Raw genomic sequence first — 26,656 nt, forward strand, 5'->3', positions numbered from 1 at the left:
TAGTCGATGACCTTTATGGGATCACGAATGTAGGTGTCGAAGTTTTGTGGATCTTGGCCTGGTATTTATTGGTCCTAGCGAGCAGACAATTCATAACTTAAGTTTACACATGCGATAGCAGCATTAATGATGGCTTTATTGGGATTGTTTATTTTTTGAGGCTTCTTGTGTAGTCGTTCGTAGCTTCTGTCGGTGTGTTTTTACGGCAGTGCGAAGCGGGACGGTAATGGACACGATGAGAAATAAATACGCTTGTAATTTTCGCGATAAGCATTTTTGTGGAAAGGCAAAAGATATTTTGTCTGCAGTTTTGGCCGGCAACACATAGGATTGCATGGCAAATGTATATATATAGCTATCTGCGCTTTTAGATATGTCCGATCAATATACGAAGCTCGGTGTCGCCAGTTCTCTAGCCGTATGTTTTCGTAACGTACTGCGGATGCCGCTGTTGACGCGTCGTGGTAGCAGCTTGCCCATTCTTTGACGATACGATTCGCTCATTTGACAGCGGGAACCCCGCTGTGAAGTAGCCGAAGAGCGAAGTTTCTCTGTTATCCATTTAGTGTCTTGTCGTCTCAACCAGTTCCCTGCTCTCCATGTTTAGATACAGAAAGGCGATGACGACAATGTTTCTCATGACGATCACAGACCTAACTACGCTATGGTTGGTCCAACGATCTCGGCTGATCGGCCGTCGGTCGTTGCTTCGTAGTTTCTGCCCTCCTTGTACACTGTACGTTTTTCCGCCGTAGTTTACTTCATCTACTGTCTGTTCGGATCTCCTGGCTGCTAGCTTTGTGTTTGTTTCACCGCTGGGTCCATTGGCTGGAGGATCAGACGGTTCAGGAGTAAAACGAAAAGCATTGTCTTCTATATATACAATTAACATTCGCAAAATGTTAGACCTAATATGTCCGATATGATACTTGATTAAATCTACCGGTGGACTGGTCGGCTTATTAGGGCGCAAACAGTTCGTGTACGCTACAATGCCCCTGATCGACGTAGTAGCGTCATATTATTATAGTAGAATTCTTGGTGGCCGCAGCTTTAGCCTCAACAAAGGAGACTTTTGCTGTTTAATGTTGACTTTTGACTGCCCCGTCGGCCTCCCGGTGTTGGCACGCCGAGGGGACACACGCTCTCTCTCACTCAGATGTATTACAACGACAGGAGCGAATGCTCAAACGAAGGTGACACACCAAAGCGCACCGGAGATGCGCACTTATTCTCTGAGCGCAGCCTCCCTAGCGCCACACAACGCTACACCACCATCGGGATGAGAAGCCATCGCGCCATTATACCAAATTCTAAGCAGCTGGGGTAGCAGCCGCTGCCACAGCAACGGCTGAGGAACATTGTGCAGCAGCCGTAAGATCAGCGGCGTTGTCTGGCTGGATGGCTGGTCGCTTGGCTTTGTCCGCGGCTCTGGGCGCAAAACGGGTGAGCACGCCGCAACTAACAGCCAACGCGCGTCCACCACGCCAGATCGAGCGGTCGATCATACGGCAATGAACATCAACAGCGGCGAAGCAGGCAGCAACGTTACGGAATTGAATCGAGCGAAGACTCGACAAGCTGCGACCAGGCGGCGAGATAAAGCCGACGGATGCAAGCGAGACAACGCAATGCGCTATTTTTGACATGGCTCTCTTGCCTCTGTCGTTTAGGAGCGCCGTAGCGACTACGTAAAAGAACGAGGGCAATAGACCGAACAAGATACTGGATGGGGTGAGCGGCTCGTAAGAGATTTGAACAGTTGGCCTTTCTATGCGTATGTCGGGCTGCCGTTTCGACCCGTAGTAAGATGTCCGCCAGACCCGATCGGATCTGCAGGGCGTCTACAACAGCGAACAGCCTCGGACCAACGTCAGACGAGCTAGTAGAGGCGACGTAGCAGCCAGTGGAGAGTTAAGGGAGAAGCGGCGCCTCAACGGTCGCTGCTAAGCGCTGCTTCGTTGAATAGAAACAACGACATTGATGGCTGTGGCGTCAGCGTTAGCCGCCGCGTCAACGCCAGTAACAACAGCAGGCGCCAGAGCAGAACCGCATATGCTGGTCACAGTCATAGGCACCATGGCCAAAGCAGCGTTAAGAAGCGAATCGCAAATTTCCTTTGGATAGGATGAAGGGACCTTGTTGACCCTGCTATTGCCCTCGTTATTGGGCAGTTTGCTCACGTAGCTGTATCAGTCGTTGTTGCGGAGCGAACTGCGGCCACGTGAGTGTAGTGTGACCACGCATTGTCGTCGCTATTCTTCGTGAGTCCCTTCGAGTAGAGAAATTACGCTTTGTAAGGCTCTCGTGATCGAAGCCTGCCGCTGCCGCCGCCGCTGTCGATGCGGCGTTTGCTGTGATGATGATCGCTGCTCCCGTTCTATCATTACGCTGGCCTCTCGTAGCCCGATTCTCCTATCGAAATGAATAATAGTTTCAGTGTTACTGCGGGAAACCCGGAACAGGAGTTGTCGACCTGCAGGCGCCGCACAATGCGCCCCGGACACGAGAAGAGACGCTAAGAAACAAATTTTCGGCAGTAATAGAGAAATAATAGAGAAAACTATACCAACGAAATACATGGGGCGGGAGCTTTTCACGTCTTCATTTTGCCTGTATAATATATTCAAAACACTGATGATATTCCCATTTATGCATATTATCTTCTATTATGCATCAGATGAGCTTACGTATAAACATCTATATGTAACATGCTTATGTAAATATGCCCAGACAGTCAGCGCAATGAACACAGGAAATCCAAATGCATCTGAAGTGGGTTTATCTAGAACCGAGACAATTTGCAGTGCGTTGAAAACTGAGTTGCTTGAAGGAGTCCTGCTAGCTGGCCAATGGAATCAAAAAAAGTGGGGAAGACAACTACTAATGGTAAAAAAATGCTATAAATATTAAAGTACTTTGCACCATTCCAAATTGACGTTATATGAAAAGTGCAGTCGTTACTGGAAGCCTACACCGACAGCTGGACGAAAGAGACGCAGATCTCTCTTCAGAAACCCAAAAATATAGCTAATATTATTAAAATCGTTCACTCACAAAACAATTCAACTTGAATTACTTGTAATTATCCTCGACCATTTAACTGAAACTATTCATATGATAAACATCTGTAAAGAACGTATAAACGTCTCTATAAATAAAATTATTAACAAAAGATATACACAAACATCTATTTATGCCGGTAAGTCGTTATAAAATCATAATTCAAAACTATATGCGTCTTTTCACAAAGTGCGGTAATATTTAAAAAAAAAAAAACTTAATTGAACATCGCTTATAATGGCGTTCCTTCCGGTGTGCGTAAATCGCCTACCTCGACGAACTTCTGCAAGAAACATCTTTCAGACTCAATCAAATATACGACAGAGCATTTGACCCCTTGGCCTAATGCTCACTGTTCAGATATCCTAGACCTAAACTATAAACCTCAATTAAGTTCAAATGGTCAAATCAATCATCGATCGTTACCTCATTGAACGAGTCTCTGGGCGTTTCCAAAGCCCAACACGACAGTTAACATTCGACAACCAAATCGAGCCCCCATGTCACTTCTCTAGCTTACTTATCCGCCATTAGCTCCACCATCACTATCTGGAGTCTTCAGCTCCCCATTCGAGTGCCGCTGCTCTAGATCTTCGTTGTCGTCATTGTTCGCATAATAACACCGAAGTAATCAATAGCAATGGGAACCATTGCCAGCCACAGATGGCAAATGGCACTAAGATCATGGGACTTGGACTGAAATAGGGACATCCGAAGCAGCTTGATCTTGCAAGAGAGAAGAGGGCCGAGGAAACTTGACATGCGCGGGTTGGTTGTCAATCAAAACTCGACAACACTAACGGCGGAGTGACGCCTTCAGAAATCGAATCGGGTACTCAATGAATTTGCTTGAAGGCGGTGCTTGACCTCGTTGTCCTAGTTGTCATGCGCCTACTAGTGTTTGCAAGATACAGAGACGAACAGGGGGGCATGTGAAACGAAATGTTCAATGAACGAGCCAACCTACAGAAAGTATTTGCTCACTAACGTATTAAATACAATTACATAAGATATCGTACATTATAGGGAAAATTTGTCCAACTACCTAAAGTGATATAGTCGAGACGGACGGTAGTAGAAAGGAGACTAACACCTAACCTTCGTAACAAGGACATTGCGATTCGGGCATAAGTTTTAGTGGACTAAGATCTATAATCGCATGTACCACCTAGTAGCATTACAGAAAAACATAGTTTCCGAGCCCTGAAACTGGTGCTAACCAGAAAAGCACGCTTTTTGAATTTCTCACGGAGAGCGTCTTTCGCCCGATTCACTAACCGACATTTCGTTAAAGTGCGTCTCCGTACTACTGGTATGCTTCCAGTAGTACGCCGACATGCTAGAAACTCCTTCAACCGAACTTAGTCCTAGAAAAGAACTCCTCGGTTAGCCTTTTCGGCGGCCAATATTCGAACCGTAGATGTGCTAAATCCTTTGTAAGGATAGCTGTCTGTGTACCCATCGTAGTGTCCTGTTCCTCGTGATATCCTTCGACTCAACTGAATGGCCTTCTAGTTGACAAAATCGAGGCGGTGACATCCACGTGCTCGTAAATGAAAAAAAAAAAACTATTTCGGTATCGCTTCATAGTAAATCGACAAACATCGGCAAGGGGGTACAGCAACAGTAAAAACAACCAAGTCAAGTTGCTTCGCACGAAGAACCGACAAGTAGCACTAATGGTATCTGCGGCGCTTCTAATGAAACCTAAATAGCCGTTTATTTAATTATTTACAACCTCTGACATTGGCATTAACGAATCGAGCTAAACATATTCAACAAAGGTCGATAGCTGAACTCATCAAAAACCACCGATTCCGGTTAGCGCTTTCTCTCCTAACAGTTGTTCTCGTTTTATTTTTTTTGTTTCCGGCGCCATTTGTTGTTTTTCGTGGCGATTTTAGGCGACGCTTCGATCGGCAGCGGCGACGGAACAGGCGAGGAGGACGAGGAGGACAGGAGCGGCGGCGGCAAGCGACGCCAAAAGAAAAGAGGTATCTTCCCCAAGGTGGCCACCAACATCATGCGTGCTTGGCTCTTCCAGCATCTCACCGTACGTCCTACCTCATATTAAGGCTAATTTCTCTTTCTCTCCCCCCCTCTCTCAATCTCTCATATATATATATATGACTGAATATATGTGCATATTATTTACCTTCATTATAGTGTGCTGCTAGACTGCGCCCTATATGGCTACACGGCCGTTGTGGGAGGTAATAAATGATCTCAGCGTTTCTTAGCTATAACAGTTGCTAGACATGGTTACATCTTGGTCTTCAAGAAGTACGTCGTATGTATTATGAAGCACAAGTCAAAATCCGTATATATTTATACCTTATTGGTTGGTGAGGTAGAAATGTGATTGATAAAAGGATATGTGAATTAGCTAAGCCAAGTAGGCCTGATTATATCTGATTGCATTTTTGTTTCGTTTTGATTTTCAGCACCCCTACCCCAGTGAGGACCAGAAGAAACAACTGGCCCAGGATACCGGCCTGACCATCCTGCAGGTCAACAACTGGTTAGTAGTCATTGTACAGAACGCATCCTAGTATCCCGTCTTATAGCACTCTCCTATTGCTTATGGACAAAGGAAAGCAGACTCGTCAAATGTTCTTATTTCACTTGCCGTATCCTGCAAAGCGAGCGACGTTCAGGAGTTCACAATGATTTTCCTTTTTTTGGAAGCTCTCTGTGTTTTATCATAGGCAAACTGCAATATACACATACGTTTATCATTGTCCTTTTCTCAGGAAAATCAAACGAGGATCTGGCATTTGTCTTTTACCTTAAGATTAGTTCGTATCTATCACTGACTACATATTAGCCTTCTGCGTAACTCTAGCATACTAGCAATAATAAATATCGTATTAGTATTATTAGTATATATCCGCTTAACCTAATTCGTTCAACGCAGTAAGGCTCCAAAGCTGGTCTAAGTACTTAGCCGTTGCCACTGTTCATGATTCAGACGATCTGAATAGCATGTGCGTTTGATAGTATTGCCAAGAAAAGAAGCTAAGCAACGATATTGTAGTCTGATAAGCTCAGAGGCGTCAATTACTGCTAAACCAATCTATACGACACCAGCTGGCCGACAACTCTGTTCTTGTCCTATCTTTTTTCTGATTTCGTTGTATTTTCGAAATACGTTTTGGATGCCGAGCGCATTCGAACGTTGCCGGTGGATGCTCCATGGTCGTCCAACGCCACCCTCATAGTCAACCCCTGACGCTAGCCGTTGATATGGAAACCAAAAAAATTGCCCTTGCATGTACACGCACCCATAAGCTTATAGCCTGGAAGTGACAATGCACAAAAAACGAACCGCTATGTTGGGCTACAAGGGAAGCGCTCCGTACGAGACGGGCGCTTACTCTTCCTCCACAGATTTTTCTCGAATCGCTCGCACTTAATGAGACCAGATGTTCATTCAGGGCTAGTTCGAGCATGCAGGTGGAGGCGGCAACAGCATTCGACTGTGGCTACTAACCTGACAAGGTAGCACTGCCAAGAGGATTTAGCTGGTAAGGCAAAGCAACGCCGAAAAGCGAAAAGCCTCTGAAGGGGAAGGGACTGAAAATGGAACTAAGCTATATACTATAGCTTGCTTTGGGGCGTAAGCTCGTAGAAAAAGCTGGGCGACATTTTTGATACACTTCGAAGATATCGGGTAGGAGTCGAAGTGGCTGGGGGTGGACTAGATGAGACAACAGCTTATTTTGACTAAACTTTCTATGTCCTATGGTTCAGCTGGTGAGCAGCGTAGTCGCAGCGTTGTTAGAAGAAGGAAGGGATCGTCGGAGCGTTTCAAGGCGCTGCAGATGTTTGGTCGAGGGCAGCGGCAAATAATGGCCGAAGCGATGGAGCCAGCAGTCATACACATCTGTGACCACTAACTCGGGAATTCAGAGGGTGGTCCAAGAAACATTACACAGAACGTCCCTTATAGAATCAGAGAATCAAGGAGAACGAGGAGATATTACAGTGTTCCGATGCGGACGCTGCTTGGTCGTCACTAGCCGCGCGATCGCTAGCCGAGATACGACAGCAACACCAGCGGATGGTTCCTGCTGGGAGGCAGTGGCTGACTTTTGACAACAGAGCGAACGTAAATGGGATAGGCGGTATATTTGTGCGGTTCTTCATGCTGTACTAGCTATTCAGACTGGTAGCGTTTTCGTTTCTACAAAAGGGCGCCACTGCCGAACTGCTTACTGGTATCCGCATACTGCGCTATGGAGGGTTGTATCTCGCACATCTACCCCCGGGAGAGGGAAACGGTGTCATTCGGACGCAGCAGTTGCTGCCCGTTGAATTCATACATTTGACAGGTTGACAACGTAATACGGGCTGGATGCAACAAGGTTACCGTTTGTCGGCCGTGTTTACGCAATTTATAGCTGCACCCAGAGAGCAGCCCCATGCTTTCCGTGAGTAGTTCATGTTGACTGCCACGATCGCTGTTGTTTTCAATATTTGACGTTCACTTGCAGTTGCCTCGTCGGTAGATTTTGCCAGACTCGAGGCACATTTGTTCGAACTACTGTCGAATGTGGGAGCTGTCAAAAGCGTTGCTATGCTTTAGAAAGCACATGCGCGCTAGAATGACGGGCTGAAATTGGACGAATAAACCCGTTACACAGCCATAACGGATCACGAACGGCTGTGCTTGATATGTCCTGTTGTTACACTCGGGATTTTCGCTCGCTCCATTCATTTTTGACCGGTGATATTTTTGTCAATACAGATCAATAAAATATATATTTATATAAATCAATTACCTTACAATGAAGTAGACTTCATTTAATGCCGTTCTCAAGATAATGGATAATGTTTACCGGTACTTAGTAGTATCCTAGCTGCTAGCCGCTGCAAACTGCGTGTCAAGTTGTGAGCTCGTTTTTTGGCCATACTCGAAGTTCGAATAGGTGCATTTTATCAACTACTCAACTACTACATTGCATCCATTTCAAAACCCATCGATGAATGGCATCGGAGTACGTGGAATGAGACCTGGGGCCATATCGAGCCTGAATCTCCATCTACTATTAGACTTTCCCCAGTGATATCCACTTACTTGGCAATAATCACATTTCAACCATTAGCATTACCGTGGATGTCACTCGGCCATTTGAGCAGGCGTATCTAGAGCCCAGGTTAGGGGCGCTCGTACCGCTATAGACCATCGTGGGACGGGGTTTAAGCAAGTGTACTCGCCCATAGATTCGTCATCTCGTTTCAGCTATACATACAAATCTTTCTACCTGTATGCTATTGTACGAAGTGGCTGCTGTAGCACTCGTGCCGCGGGCAACGGAGCTCTCTGTTTCGGCCTTTCGAGCCTGCCCTTGTTAGTGTCTCCGAGCGATTCACGGACGTCGTAGCGATGATATCACGCTGCAGCTAGACTGACATCTACACCAACAGCAGCAACTTCCAAATCAAGTTAGCAAATAACAGAGTCAACTTGAAGACGTTCTGGAGTCGCCACCCAGCTTTTTCTCGGAGCCAACATACAGCAGAAAAGAATTCAAGCGACCAGTGTTGTAATATCGCTATAGTTAGACGTTTAAAGTTCATCGTCGTTATTGGTGATGCGTCAGCCTTTATTTTCCTATGCCTGCTTCTCAGTGAACTCTACGGTGGTACGCTGCATATTTCGGAGGACAGCTCGCACGGGTCATTGTGCCAATTTTACCTTGTTGCGAACAACGGGATGCGCGAATCACGAGTTCGCCCAAAGCCGAGACCGAGAAACGTACAGCCACTGCCTGTGTGGCTTTCACAATCCAACGAAATTTGAAGTGGCAGTGGCACTCGTAGCGGTGACTTTGCTATGTCGGAGCGTATTGAGCGTTGTCTACCCAGCGCAATCTCAATAGACGTGTAAGCCCGTATCAAAATAGGGTGCGTATATAGGCGCGGAATCCAATCATATCTCTTGAATACATTACGACACGGCAGCAGCGTCAGCCGCGCGCATTATACTGGCTAATGTCATTGAGTGCATACTTCAGCCTCTAGCACTGGAGTCCACTAAAGATCTTCTCGGGCTGGCTGGCTGACTGCCCCTGAGCGGTGAAGCGTTCCGTTCCTACATCGCTAGGTGCGGTGAAGACCGAGCGAAAATGGTCTCTTCGGCTTCGTTTCTTCCTATTTTTTTTTTAGAGAAGAATGAGACTATATATCGGGAGGGCGAGGGAACAGAGGATGGGATGCGAATGGAAGAAGGCTGAGTGAATGATCTAGTGAGAGTGCCTCACTAGAGAGGAGCGCGTCCTAAGAACTATAGGTAGGAGGTGCGTACAGCTGCGTAGAGCTCTGGTAGCATAGCGGACGCGTTCAAAGTCTCCAGCATTCCGCTGTGTAAGCCTGCCCCAGTGGTCGGCTACCGCCTGCCTGTGTTTACTTGTAGGATTCTGGGGTGAAAAAGAAAGCTAAAGCTTCGTGTGCGTCGGAGGGCTAAGTCGACTGTGCTTTGGATACAAGAGGTAATCGTTAGCGAGGAGCTGTGAAAGCAGTGGCGGCAAACGTATCTGAGACCAACGGTTAGTGCGGTGTAAGGATCGGACAACTTGGGAGTGACTGACTGTAAATAACCATAGCGGTAGTACTAGTAGTAACAGCGGTGGCCAGCTGGGCAACGCTGGAAGCAAAAGTCACTTCAGAGATCTCATTATAGCTGCCCTACGCCGCTAGACAGCGCTGTTGTCGTTTTGAGCTTTTCAGGTTTGAAGGGAAAGTCATCTAAAGAAGTAAAGTAGGTGCTCTTACAGGCGCCTAGAACTGGCGGACTATAGGACATCTTGCTTACGAAACTAGTGAGAAGAACAAGTAAGTACGCTACAGCGGGTGCACGAACAGTACCGCTAACGAGGTGCGAGTGAAGATCAGGTGGTAGCATTCACTAAGCAGGACGAAATCCGGTTAACAGCGCTGTTGCAGCTGTGTTTGGACATCGGGACGAAGTGTGGCCGCCTAAAATCTTGAGTCTAAACTGGTCTAAAAGAGAAAAACGATGACCAGGTCGCAAAACGAACCACTTTCTAGTAAATACGTGTTAAGAGGCAGGAAGGTAGATTTGTTGCGTGTAGACGAAAAGGAACAGCCAGCCCAATGGACGCTTTCGAACATCGTTCGTATTGTATTATTGACTGAGGTTTATTTAAGAGATGGTTAATGATACTGTCCTTTGCATCTCTTGCGAAGTATAGTGAGATTTGTGCAATTATCGCGCCATGTATTAGCTTCTACAGAAAAACCGATCCCTGGATATCGATTTAATCATGCATGACGCGCGTAAGCCAGTAGTGACTTGATAAAGCCAGTTAGTTATATCTTATTCTGCTAAGCACTAACAAGATAAAGTTACGCCAATATTGGCCTTTATAGCTGTACATGTTTTACATTAGACTGGGTGGAAACGAGCTGGGCTAGATAGATTTCAATGAGTATGCCACTAAGTAAGGTTTTTGCTGGAAACAAACAATTAAGCCTCATAGCGGTTGCTTTGGTCTGCTAAGACGCATTACTTTAACTCCTGTAGCCGGCCATCTCATCTCATCTCTGTCCTTACTTCAATAAGAACCGGTGGTATTATGAGTCATTTCATAGTAGCTGAAGAACATGCCTTATCAGGGTGTAAATAAACTGGAAGATTTTTGGCAAGCAAAAGGCAGTAGAATCGAAAAAGTCACTATAGATCTTAGAGGTAGCCAACTGATGCTCTTACCCGACGGGAATTACGCTGAAAATACACGATTAAGTAACAGCGAATAGGTGAGTTTCATTATGACTGTTTCAAGATGTAGTTTTGAAACCGGCTGGCCGAACAGCGTAATCGTAGCGGGGAGCCAGGTTTCCCAGTGAATCTGAATGTGCTCGCATAACTTCGCTAGGAAATAACAGGCTTTAGGGTGTGAGCTCACAAGTGTTGATGTTTCGCTTGATGTCTTTACAGCGTATGCGCTCCTTATGGAACTGTGTAAACAATGCACGCCAAGCTAACTCAACATATCGTTACAAAGAGAGGAAAAGTTATGTTGAAACCATCTATAGAATTGATATGGTCGCGCTCATCGTAGCACAGAGATAAACATGCGTTGGGCTGTCCAGTAAATTTTTCAGATATTTACTAGATCCAACCTGCACAGATTCGCGTGCACGATCTTCGTAGGGCCGAATCCTTTAATATGTTATAGAATTTGAACTACCGTCGTTCGATATCCCATGTTTACGACCACAGCCTTATTGTACAACTCGGCTTCATTTGATCGAACAGCTCTAAAATGGAGCTGACTCATTACCCCCGACATTTATGCTTCGACCCACTACTGTAATGTAACCGGGTAAGCCTTTTCCTGCCTCCTTATCCAGACCTACTTACCAATGAATCGGTGTGTGCCATCCGCCATAACACAAACCAAAGCCAAGCATAGCGTCGACATTGTCTTCTGCCTAATGACTTTTCCCTGTACGTGTCGCTGTATCACGACACAGTAGCTTCTTGTCATAACAGCCGTCTTGGTTTACTGACTATCTGATTTGGTTGTTTTCCTCCCCATGCCGTTGGCAGGATCATTGACTTGGAAGCTTGTGAATGTTAGTGGATGTTTCGTACTTCTTTACTCGTCAAAGCTGCACTGCTGGGTTTGTGGGACGCTCGCGCGAACTAGTGCATCGGGGTCTTTCCATCTCGTTCCTCGTTTCTTCGTTTGGTTCGCTGCATTATAACTTCTTCTTCTCTACATACTAAAGGCATGGGACTAATGCTCACCTCCGGGGGTGGTCTTTCGGGTCGCCATTACGGTACTGCTAGTGGATAAAAGGGTGCATTAAGTTAAATAGAAGTGACACCTCTTCCGCAGTAGGGGCAGCACCAGTAGCAAGACGGGGTGCAGCACAATAGTTACGTAGTTTTATGCGAACGGTATAAATATTTGAAGTATCTAAGCGAGACTTGTGCTTCCTAACGACAGTCCCTGTGCTCGCTTGTGGGCAGTACCTCCGTTAGTACTGCCTGGACATCTAACAGCCTAGGCCGTGCCCACAGCAGCATCCGCCATATTGGCAGCTTATCCAGTTGTTCGACAGCTGTGTAATGTGTGGGGCAAAAACAGGGTGGCTGCACAACTGCCAAAGAATTTCACTAATGAATGACAGAGATAGAGAAAAAGAAGATACGTCACATAGAAAAGGAGGACGATTAGAAAAGAGGTTGGACAGTGAGCACAGAGCCATGAACGGTGAAGTTACTTGCTAGGTATTTGCCTCATTATAAACAAGATCCGTCGCTGGCGTGACGGTAGGCAGGAACCTGGTTTTCAGCTGGAAAAGACAGTATTTGTGGATTTGTGCCCTGGATCTCCGCACACACATGTTGTATATGCGACCAGACGCGTAAATAAACTATACAAGATTACACAAACGTTTCGTTTCCTGTATAGGACCTTCAGACGCTATTTAGTGTGTTCGAATTTTGAATTCGACCGCAGCTACACCAAAATTAGAATAACTGTCAACGGATTCATCCCAATCTAAATATGGCACAGTTTATTTTTCAAGTTGTTTTTCCAGCAGTCAATAGACAACAATCTAAGTAGATGATTTCGTCGGTGTAGCTACGCTAGCAAATGCAATGCACATTACTCTATTTAATCCAACAATTGATCCTTTGCTCGAATAACGGATTACGGGACATTGTGAGAGCGACTATGGGTCGCGGCTATCGCATTGCAAGCCGCGTAAAGTCAAAGAGAAGGGTGACTCGGGTTTTTTGTTGGCAAGGTAGATATAGCTTTATTGTGTGACGGCTTCGTGTGCGCGGTATACTTCAGTCTAAACATAGATTCGCCTGCGCGAGCATATCAGGAGTCGATCGTGGGCGACGTAGGTGTTTTGGTATTTAGTTGCAAATCCGGCCTATAAATCTCCTTGCTGTTGGCCAGTTTTGGTCGGTGTGACAATGAAATAGCAGAGCAAAGTGCGTCTGTAGTAGGTTACAGTATACAGAGACAGAAAGGCAAGGGCAGGATCGATCGATCGCTCGGTAGGTCCCTCACTGCCTGCTGGCCTGCCTAGCTGTCCGTTGGTGACCAGAGGAGCGCGACGCCTCCCATGGGAGCCATATATAAGGATCAAGGAAGCCCAACGAGACAACCAGTATTCCCGGTGCCCACTTGCTTTCATTCGGCGTTACCCAAGTAATGCGGTTCGAGTAGTTCTTTCTGTCCTAGCGGCCGGCCCAACCGGTGTCAGGCACGACTACTCGGCGTTAGATTCACGCACACTCACTGATAGACATTTACGCAAAGTCATATAGCGACAGCAAACGCCAGCTTCTTTCCTTCATCGGATCAGAGATCACATGATAGAACGAGCACAATATCGAAGTAACCCACACTTCAATCACTTTACAGTAAGTAAAGGGCACATAAATGCATGCAGAGTCAATGTGCATGGCTGTAATAGTTAGTCTGATTCTAGGGAGCCACTCAAATTACTTGGTAAAGGTATCTGAGTTTAGCCAATTTGCCTACGGGGGTGATTTGAAACTTAAGTGAAAATAAAAAAGGCGATGCCGTTGAGGGAATAGTATTACGGAGGTAGAAGAAGGAGCTTTAGTAATGTATCCCGGTCCAATGAAGCCACCAACAGTGTTCTCACTTACCAATACGTTGGCTGTCGCGAACCCCAAAAGTGAAGTAGAGAAAGCGGTAATGTTACCGACACAAAGTTGCTTATGACGGAAGGGGACGAGGTCTACAACCGACGACGGAGTGAAGCGAACGCTTCCGAATATATAGATGTAGATATAGCTGCGCATCCTGAATAGAGAGAAATAGAAAGAGAGGTTCTATTGCAGTACTTCGATGTTTTTTTTGCCAGCTAGGATATCGCTTCACCTCTGCCACTCTCACCATAACCAACAATGTTGGCGCCGCTAAAGGTGGAGACAATTTTTTTCGAACTAATACTAAAAAGGAAGTCTCTTCTTTTTTCTCGAGTTCAAAGCCCTCGTCTGCAGACACTACGTCAAACAGTGCAGTGAATATGCATGTTTATACAAGTCATCGGGTAAGAAGTTCGATTAAGCATTACATTGCTATGTAAACCTATACTATCGGACGCTCAATTGTGTCTTTGGTAATACCTATAGGATGAATGATATGTCTCAAATCCATAGATATCTGTTGGGTCGTCGCTAGCCATTAGTGCACCTATCTATTCTGACCTAACATCATAATAGGTCACTTGTACCAGGTAATATCCTGCATACGTACTATTTGTCGTATTGGTCTGCATCTGTAAACTTCTCCCACTCATATGCACTTACGATAGCCACATTTGTCCTATCCCAAACTGAACAAATATCATACAAATTCGTTTTCAGCTAGCATAACCCTGGCACTTTGTTGACAGTTTTCCTTGCGCTTCAACGTTTACTAGATGCGCCATGCCCTGCCACCACGTCAACGAAATCTATTTACATTCGATACTTTTCTACTTGCCCTTCGCTGATTTCTGCCTAAAATGATATCGTGATATCTGTACACATTTGTACGTGGATATGTGTATACACAAATATTTTCTGTGTTCCCAGTAAGCGTAGTCTAATGTTTTATGACTCCTTAGCTATTACAGGTCTCTTCGCTGTCAGGTATGATATCACATAGCATTCAAAGTGTCCTTTAGCTGTTGCTGAGGCGGCCGCCACCATCGCCGCCTCGATTGTCGCTATAGTTCAGCGTACTCGTTTTCTCGTAGATCTCTCTTTGCTGCTTCGGGTCGTTGTTTCGATTCCACCTATAGTGAAATACAGACTTCAATTGTTGTTGTCCTATGACTATGGCTACTGATAGGTCTGTTGCAGTTTCTACGGAGACACTCTACGTTAGGCCGGTGGTGTGAAGGACCACCGAACGGCAAATAGTCACCGAACAAAGCCTGGTTGACACGTTGTACGACGGACGCTATGCCAGGAAGAAGCTGGCCAGAAGCGGCCCACCATGTAATCCGCGCCTGCCATAGACCGAAATACGGGCTGGCGAGCAAACTGCGGAAGCCAGCAGAGATGGCCGCGCTTTACGAGCTGTTGTTTTTTTTGTCGTATTGTCTTTGTTTTATGACAAGCACATTCGTTACGGGAAAGTGCGATAGCAATTGGCCGATAGGCAACGAGAATCAAGACACGCTTCGGTTCTACCGACCACCGGTCTTCAACAACCTAGCTAGTAGAGACGATGCTTTCGCGCGCTAACAAGGTGCTCTACAGCTAGCGGTGGCCAAACACTTTCTTATAAACAGCGCAACGACAGAGAGTAACTAAAAGCGATGCGTAAACACTTGGGATGAAGCGAGAGAGAGAGAGAGAGAGCAAGGGAAACAGAGCAGATGAGGGAAAAAGCAAGTTTATTTACTCTTAATTGAGCTCGGCTTCTTTTTATTTAACGACTGACTGGCTGGCTGTAGTGGGTCGCTCTGATAATATACAGAACGGTGGGCTAACTCGAAGGCGAATGAGAATGTCGTTAAGAAGTGACCATCATGTGCAGTATAGGCTAGTGTTCGGCCGCAGACATGCTTGTCAAAAGGTCATGGGAACAATTAGTTCATTTAGATAGTCTGACATCGCAGAAGTTACCGCATGCTCATGCAATATGCGGGTTGAGTCATGAAGTCACAGAGTGCAAATAGGGGGTGCGAAATGGGGGCGCACATAAGAGTCTGCCTGTTTCATACTTAGTGGAAAGAATTACGCAAATAGACCTGTTCACCTATATCGATAAATATATTATTGCCTATGTTATAGCCACCGAGGCTTTACAGAACCATTAGAATTTTTTTTTTTTTGGGGGGGGGGGGGGGGTGCTTGGCTGATTTAGTCGGATTACAGGAGGGACCCCGCATTTTCTCCGTGGGGTGATCACAAGAAACGTGATATCGTTGCCGAGCTTCCAGCGAGTTGTTAATGGACAATCGGCCAAACTGTTTCGTAAGACCAATAATGCCTGTAGCCGAACACGAATATATCTATTAATTACTGAATGAATTGGTGGCCCGTTTCTTTTATGAAAGATTACTACCAGGTTGATTGATTATCCCTTCGTCATCAGTTCTTTGTACCTTAATGTATGCCGCGCACTTCAGTGTATGGACGCTTGGGTGTGTTTATTGATGTGTGGAACCCGGGCCGCTATGCAGTCAGAAGCTTCGTCCAGGCTTTCGAGCTGCAAAGCCGCTTAGATTCGTTAGGCTGCAGTGGACGTTGACTCAAAGGGATCTGTCCAATTACAGCGCCCCTACACTTTGAAGAGTCACAGCCCCTTGCGATCGCCTAGGAACAAGTCAAATGAAATCCCGCGCTAGTTCGTGCTCTGTCAAAAATTTTTATCTGCTAGTAGCAAAGGTAGACGTAAGGAGACGCGTACGCTCCGCATTATGCCACCCTCGTTTATGCTGTTCATCACCGTCCTCATCCCTGGTGACGCGAGTATATTATCTTTTTCGTACATATATATACACGAGTAGAATTACACGTGCTCTGACCTAGTAACTTAGCGGACTACCATAAGTTCCGTCATTGTTCACGTACGTATCATAAATGACGCAGCATTTCCTTAATATTTATCTGGTATCGGTCTGTCTATCTCTCTCTCTCTCTATAGGTTCATCAACGCGAGGCGGCGCATTGTGCAGCCGATGATCGACCAGTCGAACCGCGCCGGCATCCAGGAGGGAGGAGTGGGCGTCGGAGTGGCCGTAGGCGGTGTGGGCAGCATGGGTATGCCAGGAATGCCGCCCGGAGCCGCTTATCCGCCTTCGGCACACACGATGTCGCAGCTACGCTCTCCCGTCCACTCTCACCAGATGCTCCTGCCCGGACACCCGCACCCGGCGGCTACAGCCGCCACCGCCGCAGCCATGATGATGGGCCATCATCCGGGTCTGGCCGGCGGTGCGCCCTCGCCCTACGACGCAGCCTCCGCCCAGCACATCATGGACATCCACGCCAACTAGGCTTCGACGCCACCGACGCACGACCACCAGCAACAACAGCAGCATCACGAGCATGACCAACGGCAATCGCGTCAACAGTTACATTACGCCGCCGTCGCCGCCGCTAGCACGCCACTCAAGCAGGAGGCCGACTGAAGGACCGTTAACATCGAAAAGGAATTGAGGGTGACGTTGAAATCTCAATTCAATGGGAGGATCCGCGTCGCACAAGGTCCAATGGTCAACAAGTAACTATTAGTGCCATGCGAGCGGTGGTCATGTACTAACGTGGTTGTACGCATCTAACAATAATACTAACAGCGACAACAACGACGAGAAGAGCAACTGTAAAACAGAGAACAACAATAGCAGGTGATAACGATACAGGTGTACCTCAACAGCATCAGCAAGACAGGAACGGGCGACCGGTGAACGACCGGTCAGTTCTGACCAGTAGGTCGTCCGAGGCGACCTTAGAACGAAAACGTTGGCAAACATGTCTGGCGCAGTGCATATGCAGTTGTGTGGTTTTTTCGTTCATGACGTAGAGATGGTACGTAAGGTTACAAGAAGTGACGCTGTGGCATAAAAACAACAAGCTTGCGACTGGCCAAATGTGCTTCGTCCAAACATGACAAGACGAGGACGTCCTGGCACCGTCATAACGGAACCGAAATAACCTGGCTTCCAGTATATAGCAACGAAACAAGCGGAGCGTACGATAAAATGCATACGAACAGTCACACGGCGACAGAGAACGTACAACTGAAAGAAAAAGCAGAACGTTAACAGAGAGCTTTTTACCGACGTGTGTACGGAGCGGGTCGCGAGCGAAGATCGATTCCTCCGATTGATTATACTGCACTAGTTAAGTGTTGCCTCATCTTATAAAAAGGACAATGAAATTAAAGGGGCACCAAACAATGTTGAAGCTGATTTAGAACGAAGGTATATTGGAAAAGGGACCTCGTGGCGGAATCGAATTAAAAAGCAAAGAGAAGCAAACGTGCGAAAATTCGGCTGTTGGCTGACAATTTTGCAATGGCAGAGAATTATGGGCGAAAACAATTATATAGTTTACAATATAGCACTAAATAGAAGAGGGATAAAAGACATCTGAACTGCGGATCATCAAGAAATCACCGACACCCAGGCGCTCTTTGTTCATCGATGCCGACCACAGCGATAGCGGGACGACAGTAAAATGGGTAACACGTGAAATCAACTGGCATTGTCAAACACGTTGATACGGCTGAAAGGCGAGCGAAATGGCGGGAAATTCGAACGAACAACGAAGACTTGACAAACGCGTATGGCGCCAAACAGTGCGAGGACAGCTGTGCCGGAATCCGTCGCCAAGACGAGAAAACATCTTCAAGAAGGGGTTGTGGTGAAGACCGACTGGTCAGCTCTGGCTGGGAACGAGCTTAGTTAGGTAGTCACTTTCACACTACGAGAAGGAGATCATCCAATGGTGAAAACGAAGAAAATCAGATATGATGAGACGAACGAGCAGAGGCCAAAGGCATCACTTTCATTGAAACCTCATATTCACATCATACCTGTCGTCGTACAGGATCGAGCGAACGAGATGGTTCAATGATGATAGTGGTTCGCCGGTGGAGCCACGGGAAAGACATCCTTTTTTCCGCCGGGGACTGATCTGAATTGTCGATATAGCAACAGCATCAACAACATCAGTACCAGCTATCAAACACAAATGAACAATAATTGTTTTTGTTAACAACAACAACAGCAGCAGCAGCAACAATAGTTATAATCGTACTTCGTTAGAAGGTCTAGCAGACAACCAGGGGTTAATACTAAAAAGGAAGTTATGCTACAACATCTAAATAATGTGTACTGGCAAATAGTTTCATAACATTCCCATGCGGCACAGGAAAACTAAGGTAGAATTACTGACGCATAAGTCGACTTCCACCGAATCGACTAGCTCCTGTTGTGGATGAACTTCGACATCTATTTACGTTCGTAGAAACAACAATACCAACAAACACATAATGAATCAGTGACAGCAAGATACATTTCCGTGTTTCGGCCGAAGTTTCGGACCTCGCCAAGGCGGTCATTCATCCACGTCGTCTACCAACGTGGAGAATACGTTCCAGAAAGAAATTCTCATATGTTGTCGTCAACGAACTAAACCGTTAGCGAGAATGGAGAGCAAATTGAGCGCCAGCATGCGTATCAATGAAAATGTCCGTGAAGAAGAACGTATGTGAAACGTATCTATTTGTGGATGAGTGCGTATGCGCTGAGTACCTCTCATATCCCCCAATAAACACATACACACACAAAGTGGAAACCAAGCACTATAATTGCCTCTATACTGAATCTAGGGGTGATTTTAGTGAGTGTAGTGGACGTGTTTACCGTGGCTAGTAGATGCTTGGTAAGAAAAAAATATATCATTGTAGACCCCTCATAACCCTGCCCCATTCTCTACACGAAGGTTGATATACGGCCAGGTGGTGATCATACAGAATTAAAAGGGTTTGATGACCGCCCCCGCGTATCGACCGCAGTACACCCACGACACACCTAAGGGAGCGTGAATGTTGTCAGCAACATGAAAGAGAGTGGACTAATCCTAAAAAGCTAATTAACAGACAAAAACTGAAAGCAACAAGAAGGAATTACCAATTACACTATAAAAATAATTATATAATTACAATGGAGACGATCGAGATTTTTTGTTGGTCTAAATGCACGTTTGTGTACGTTTGTGTTGTTGTGGCCAACTCCGCCAAGGGGCGTACGTGACGCGAACCCGCGAACCACGAGCCATGGAGTGCAATACTGCGACTGATGATGATAATATTATTAATATGGATGAATACAGAGCAGATATATAGAAACTGAGGATGGAGAAAACGGATACACATACATTATATAAATATTATATATATGTAACGACAGAAAGAAAATACGAGGAATAGGCACGTCAAGCAAAATACACAAGAATTTAATAATTATTATTATTATAATAGCGACACACTGATGATAAACATCAATAATTATGATGATGATCAGTTAACTGCGAAGATGATCATAATGATGAGAGAAAGCGAGAGAGAAAGAGAAATGCGATACAAAACGATAATGAGTGAGTCTCAGGTGTCATTTTTTGCACTGCAAAATAGAAATGGACCGAGTTTGAAACAAAAACTTGCGTCCGATCTCCATAGCGGTCTTCGACCAGCCCGGCACCTCGGGCTCCTACTAATAAATACCAAGATAACTGGGACACAGCGGGCAGAAAGATAAACCTTTAATTGCCGTTCGCTGCTAAACCCACATCGCGGAAGAATCCTGGTGAGTGTTTAAGTGAACACAAGCCGAGCTGGTCAACTACGGGCGGGCCGCTTCTAGTTCCCTTCCCTCCATATACGTACATGGATTCGTTCTACGGCGGAACGCGATCTGACCGAATATCGTATAGAGGACCTACACGTATATATATATATATATATATATATATATATATATAGCTATTGTTACATTATTGGGCTGCTATGCTAACCAATAGCAACGAGATTAACTATAATAGAACTCGGTTCACATCTAGCCTTCGCCTAACACAAAACGCTTACTTATATGTAAACAAACTACAATACCTGGAAATCAACATCTCCTTACATACATATGTAAGCGAAGTACACGTAATTTCATCCTATAAGGAGGCCCGAACGCTGAAGCTAAATAGATTGATTGTCGTTGACGGGCTCTCAAAAATACGGTTCATTCAAAAAGTAGCTAAAGAGATATATACATCCAACAAACGTACATATACTATTCGTTCGAATTCATCATTCAAATTTCCCGCCAAATCTCTACCCGATGGCAGCAGAGTACCCTGGAAAGCAAGCAGCCCAAATTTCTGCTAGGGACAGAAGCAAAACTTGAAATAGGCTATGTATATTTGTGTGTACCATAATAGTTAAAGCAGAGATACGATAATGATTATAATACTAATAATGGTAGAACTTATGATAATACGAGGTAAAGGCAAAAACGCTTCGAGCCGAGATGCCTGAATAATGATATGAAAATAATTCTAGTAATAATAAAAGCAGAAAAATGAGACCGAGCTTGCAAAAAGTAACAAAGAATAGTGGACGGATACTGGCGATAACAGGTAACGGACAGATGGTGGAAATTAGGAAGAAAATAAACAGGATCCCAATATTGATGTTGAAAAATGACAAACCAATTCTACACTAAGAACGAGAGTAACTTACTATTATTACTGATCATCGCTCCGTTCTACAACGCAGTAGTCAAATCGCCTAACTTCAAAGGGTCGACTCAACGAAAAAGCAAATGGCTGAATGTTAAAATGAGGTGCGTTTGAACAAGAAGGAAAACAGGGGTTGACGGGGGTAAAGAAATACGGAATGGAAAAGGTTTCGACATAGTAGAGCAGCGATCGCGCAAAAAAACACAGAAATGAAACTGGGCGAAAATAACGGAAGGTCAATAAGAGATGAAAGAAGTGGTGGTGAAAATAGAACACAACAGCAGGGAGAGAAAAACAAGAGGCAGAGAGTGAGAGAGAAATAGGGATGCTATGATAAATATGGGGTTACCATTGTACATTTTTGAGTATGCTGTAACAAACTATAATATGAGATAATAAATTATTATAAATCAATTAATAGTGTCATCTTTACTAGTGCTAATCATGTAAGAAGTAATTAGTAATTAATATTTCAAATTAATAATAATAATATAACAGAAATATGTGAGGTTCATTTAAGAGGTTTCAAGAGTTGTCGCTAACTGAGTTAGAAGTAACGACATCATATAATTCCACGATATGGTAGGTTATACTATTTGCTGCTGCATATGTAGGTTGGATTCTGGTAAGGTTCTGAAAGCAGAGAAATACGCAAGAAAAATACAATGAAATCAATGTAGGGCATGTGTAATGACTTTGGAGTGATTTTCTGTCCAAATATTTTTCCACTTACTACGGTGAAAAGTTGTGAATCAATATCAGTGATTTTGTCCTTATAGGATTCGATGATGTTTTTTTAATCTCATGTTTCAGGCATTCCGTGTCGTATCCTCTGTGCTGCTATCGCTATTAGGCATTCTGTCAAACAGCTGGCTGGCTCCGAGTCCCGTGTTGTTTCCTGGGTTTTTTTCAAAAAAGAGTGATGCGTCCATATCCTGTAAAGATCCATAAGTCACTTAAAAAACGGACTTGACCCTACCCACCCTCCATTAATGGGCGGCTGGTAGGTTTGGTCCCATCAAAATGTAGACCTGTAAGAAAGGGTGGGTACTACCTTGCATAAAATAGCTCTAACGAAGTTTTTAGTAATGGGCTCTGCGGCCTGCCTATTGATGTTGCTTAAACTAGTGCCGTATTCACCCCTTTTTAGGTATGCGACCCAAATGATTGATATCAACGTGATGCCCAATTACGTGGGCTTACATAATTTTATGTTGGAGACGTAAGTGGTGGAAGGCGGGTAGGACCTGGCGGCGACTACTGTTCTATATAGCAAGGTCATCTGTATGCATTGTGACGTTTACTAGCGATGCTTACATTTTCTGCGCTGCAGAAGCTTGAAAATGAACGAGCGATAAAAATGACAACTGACGTTTTAATCATAATAGTTTGTAAGATAGTTCACGTTCTGGCATTGTAGTGTTGATCTGTAGTAGAATTTTTAGCATATTCAGAATGCTTACTAATGGAACTCTCAGACACGCCAGTCTTTCGAGTGTTCTTATTCTAAAGACAGTCTGGAAATTAACAACGCCCATACCTTTCTTTGCAGAAGTTTTTTCGAGGTCTTCTAGGAATACTGAGCATGCCACCATAGTTAAGGCGTGAATTCAAGCGTCACACAGGAAGGCTTGCTAAAAACTTGTTCACAGCTCTTTTTCCCTCCCGCCATCACTTTGGGTTAATCAGGTTTATTCTTTGACCTGAACCGAGAGAAATGGAAGGAACACTGTGCTTGATTTTTCTTTTTAATTCACGCAATCAGAGAGAATTTATGAGACTGGCCAGGAGTTTAGGCCCTCGGCAACAGTTTAAATGACATGATTGTTCCAGTCGTGCCGTTATGTAAGTAAGCATGACTGGCCGAAAAAGCCAGCCGCTCAAAGCAATGCTTAGCGGTGATACCAAAGGGAAAACATTTACTAGCCTTATTTGATTGAGATATTTTAATGGGGTGCACATTCGCATGGACTTCACCAAGCCATCATAATGGTATAGGAAGTCGGCGTTGTCCTAGATTACTAACACTGGCTGTCTTTAGGAGCATGATGATGATGAGTCGCAATTTAGTTAGTAGAAATAGTCATTTGAGTTACTCTTGGGTAAACACTCCCCCTCTAAGTTACTAAGTATGGCCAAATAAGGTGGAATAGTGTATACTAATTAGTGCATCGATAGGAACATTACTTCAGCTCATCTAATGGCAACAAAAAAAACGTCGGAATCGACCCGTCCCACTTATAAACAACACTGAGAATTAGAAAAGTTCTCGTTTTCATAAAGTAATGCCCAATAATGACTTGATACGTCGCAATGGCGATAATGCTTTGCATTCTGCTTGCTTTAAATCATAGGCACTGCTTAAGCCTATTTTACCTAGGAGACGACAGTAGCATTAGGGAATAAATTCAAGTGTATTGGACTAAATGGGGACTGAGGTATACGCCTCTTTGTAATGACAAAGCTCTTAATCGCAGTACGGTACACCTGAACAGAAGTCTGAACTAAGTGCCCACCCTCGTGTTCAACACAGGTAACCTTCAAATTTGCGCGAGGTGTTCGAACTTTTTATTGGTCGATACTGGGTAAAATGATAGGAAATGTTGGAGAAACAGGAAAACCCCATTCCGCTTATGACGGCAAATTTGTTACTTGTTTTTTAGCTGCCTAAACGTGCTCCTTAACAAAAAAATGTTTTTTTTTTTCACATCGTACATGGCTGACGAGGCTCAAATAGACATTTTTCCTTCGACCGCTTTATATAATCTTACGAACGTATGTATTATCTATGTGTTTATTAAAATTAGTTAAAAAATTCGAGTCGCGGGCACTCGTTTATGTACTCCAATGCAGCTAGCTTTTGTGATATTGTAGCAGTTTATATGAGACACACTTATATGCTCAAGGAAAGGGGGACAAAAGTTTTTCGAACTTTATATAATACAATTTTTATGTCTATCACTATTCAGCAACCTAAATGGAAATTAACCATTTGTCCATTAACATCGTTGCCCCTTCTGTGGCTGCCCTATTACGACAGTAACAAATCAGTGCAAACACAAAATATATAAAACTACCTTTTAGGTCCAGCGCGTTCTTTATCTTTGATGACATCTGTACGTATCCAGCCGTTAACTACTTAAGCACACTGGTGGTTTAGACTAAAAACTACTTGCGCGCGTATTCCACGAAGAGTTCCCTATGTATATACATGCATAATTAAATAACATTTCAGGTTCATACCCTTTAAAAAGGTTAGGAAATTTTGTCGCCAGACATACAGTTAAGGTTCCTATTTGCCGACACCAAATGCGTGTGGGATATCAGCATGTGCCTTTAAGTCTGACATATGTTTCGATCGCCAATGATCCTGATTAGTATCTTGCGAATTGGCCTATGCGTAGGCATCGTTCCTTTTGTCAGGGCAATTAACTGGGTAAGTTGCAGTTTGATATCTGTCGTTTAAAGACAGCCTACCAAACCAACAAATGTTATATATTATTATCATTGTTCATGTTCATAGAAATATCTGTGCAACAAACCAATATTTATTCTATAAAAAAAGCAGAATACACGTAAGCCAATGGGCAAGCTATTAGAGAAAAATAAAGTAATCGGGGGCTACTACAGATGGAAGTGAACGTAATGGACTATTGTGTCTGACACAGGGCACAAAACTAATTTTACCGTAGCCTAGCTTTCTGCCGGCTTTTAGATAGATCGTAAATTTTGCTATTATTTAAAGCTATGTAGTTTCTAAACAGTCTGGAGCAAAGACGGTTAAGCTTTGGGTCGCCCCTGTTTTATATACGCCTACGTATATATGTGTTTTGCCTGAATTTCAGCACTCCGTAGTAGAGTGTTACGTTGGAGTTGTTATGCAATATCCGTATAGCGTCTGTCTGTATGTTACTGTCATGAAGCTTTTCTTCAATCGATTGCTTTAGCCAAGTCTCCGTAAAATAAGGATACAAGATAAATCTTGATGTACACTTTTATAGAACTTAGAATATAGCGGCGAGTTAGGGACTTATAAAAGAACTAAAATAAATATGCGCTGTGTTAACTTCTATGTACAGAGTAACCTATTCTTTCCTATGTATGCTGCTATCGTGAGTTTACGCGCTTTGTAATTTCATATTGAAAAATAATGTACGTTGTCCTTTTTCGGACGGCTCTTTATTTCGCATGAGGCAAACATCATTTGTGCGGCTTTGTGCTTCCTGTGATCATAGTGACGACAGTCGAACAATATAAACAACATGGAAATATAATGGTTTAGCTAGTGCCTAGAATTTTTGTTCCGTCGTGGCAAGAAGATTTACGAGAACGAAAATAGCTTGGGTAAGGCTCACTCAGCAGTTTCCCTTCTTTGGCCTAGCAAAAACACCTTTGGCCTAGTAAGGACACTGATCAGTCAAATGCCCTTTCGTGGATGCAAATGCTGTTCTTGATGGTATATGCACAAGTCAGACTATAAGAAATATCGGAATATCTCTTAATTTTACTTTAGCTAATCTAAGTGAAGGCATGTAAGTTGGCTTATAACTTATAACTTTTTGCTTTTTGGCATTGATTGTTGCGAATAACTCTGCTCGGGCTTTTGTTAATTTTTCACACGCTTTTTGCTGTGCTGATTAGTGGTAAATGTCCATACATCTATGTATGTTACCCAGGGCCTGAAACCTACTTATCAGACTCTTTTGTGCGACTTGCCTGAGCGACAGCAAATGGGTAATACTTTGAGTACTGCTTTTGTCATCTTTGAAGAAGTTCTCTCATTGAGGACCACTGAAGCGCTATTGTTCTTTTAATAAAATATTACACTTTGAAAGGTAATAAAGCGTTTCTCGATTATGAAGTGAATAAGTAAACAACTTCTTTTAAATATTTCTAACCCCTTTTTTAATTATATCGGAAGTAACTGCTGCAAGTTTAACAAAACTGCTGAGGTACACAAGAAGTTAGTTAAGCAACATACAACTTTAAGAAGCCACACCAAGGGTCCTTAATAAAGCTTCGTAAACGAACAATTCACCATTCATTCATCTGCCAGCCTTAATTTAAATTTTTACAAAAATGGTATCTTTTCCATTTTGATCGTTGATATAATTTGTCAACATATGCGATTATTTTATAATTTTTTAGTGCTAAAGACGATACTGGCGCCTTATGGCATAACTGCAAAAAAAAAGTGGCATTTTTTGGAAGAAATCTTCGTTTGCTTTTACGAACCTGCCTTTATATTATAGTTATAGCCGTTAATCTAAATACTAATAATTCACCACTAGCACCACTTTAGCTCTGGATCTATGATTCTTTTTTTTTGAC

General features: G+C 44.1%; 2 protein-coding genes across 10 annotated transcripts in view; one reads left to right on the plus strand and one right to left on the minus strand.

Moving 5' to 3' along the window:
- LOC111266183 (homeobox protein Meis1) overlaps positions 1 to 22,224 on the plus strand; it is a 103,398-nt gene extending 81,174 nt beyond the window's left edge. For 3 of the 4 annotated variants that reach the window (XM_022843427.2, XM_022843428.2, XM_022843426.2), the window contains 3 exons: positions 4,968 to 5,116; positions 5,508 to 5,584; positions 16,734 to 21,739. In XM_022843427.2, the coding sequence (XP_022699162.1) occupies positions 4,968 to 5,116; positions 5,508 to 5,584; positions 16,734 to 17,085 (578 nt within the window). In that variant the 3' untranslated portion in view covers positions 17,086 to 21,739. Of the gene's footprint in view, positions 1 to 4,967; positions 5,117 to 5,507; positions 5,585 to 16,733; positions 21,740 to 22,138 lie in introns of those variants that run through there. The other variant, XM_022843429.2, reaches the window with a different exon arrangement.
- The window catches only part of LOC111266184 (transmembrane emp24 domain-containing protein 7), a 154,472-nt gene that overhangs the window by 101,810 nt on the left and 26,006 nt on the right, over positions 1 to 26,656 (minus strand). For 2 of the 6 annotated variants that reach the window (XM_086970815.1, XM_086970817.1), the window contains exon 2: positions 13,736 to 13,892. The exons of 2 other annotated variants lie outside the window; for them this stretch is intronic. In XM_086970815.1, the coding sequence (XP_086826941.1) occupies positions 13,736 to 13,892 (157 nt within the window). Of the gene's footprint in view, positions 1 to 13,735; positions 13,893 to 21,804; positions 21,959 to 22,058; positions 22,261 to 26,656 lie in introns of those variants that run through there. 2 more of the 6 variants (XR_015313339.1, XR_015313340.1) reach the window with 2 other exon arrangements.

The sequence above is a fragment of the Varroa jacobsoni genome, unplaced genomic scaffold, assembly GCF_002532875.2.
Source record: "Varroa jacobsoni isolate VJ856 unplaced genomic scaffold, vjacob_1.0 scaffold_1063, whole genome shotgun sequence".
Lineage (NCBI taxonomy): Eukaryota > Metazoa > Arthropoda > Arachnida > Mesostigmata > Varroidae > Varroa > Varroa jacobsoni.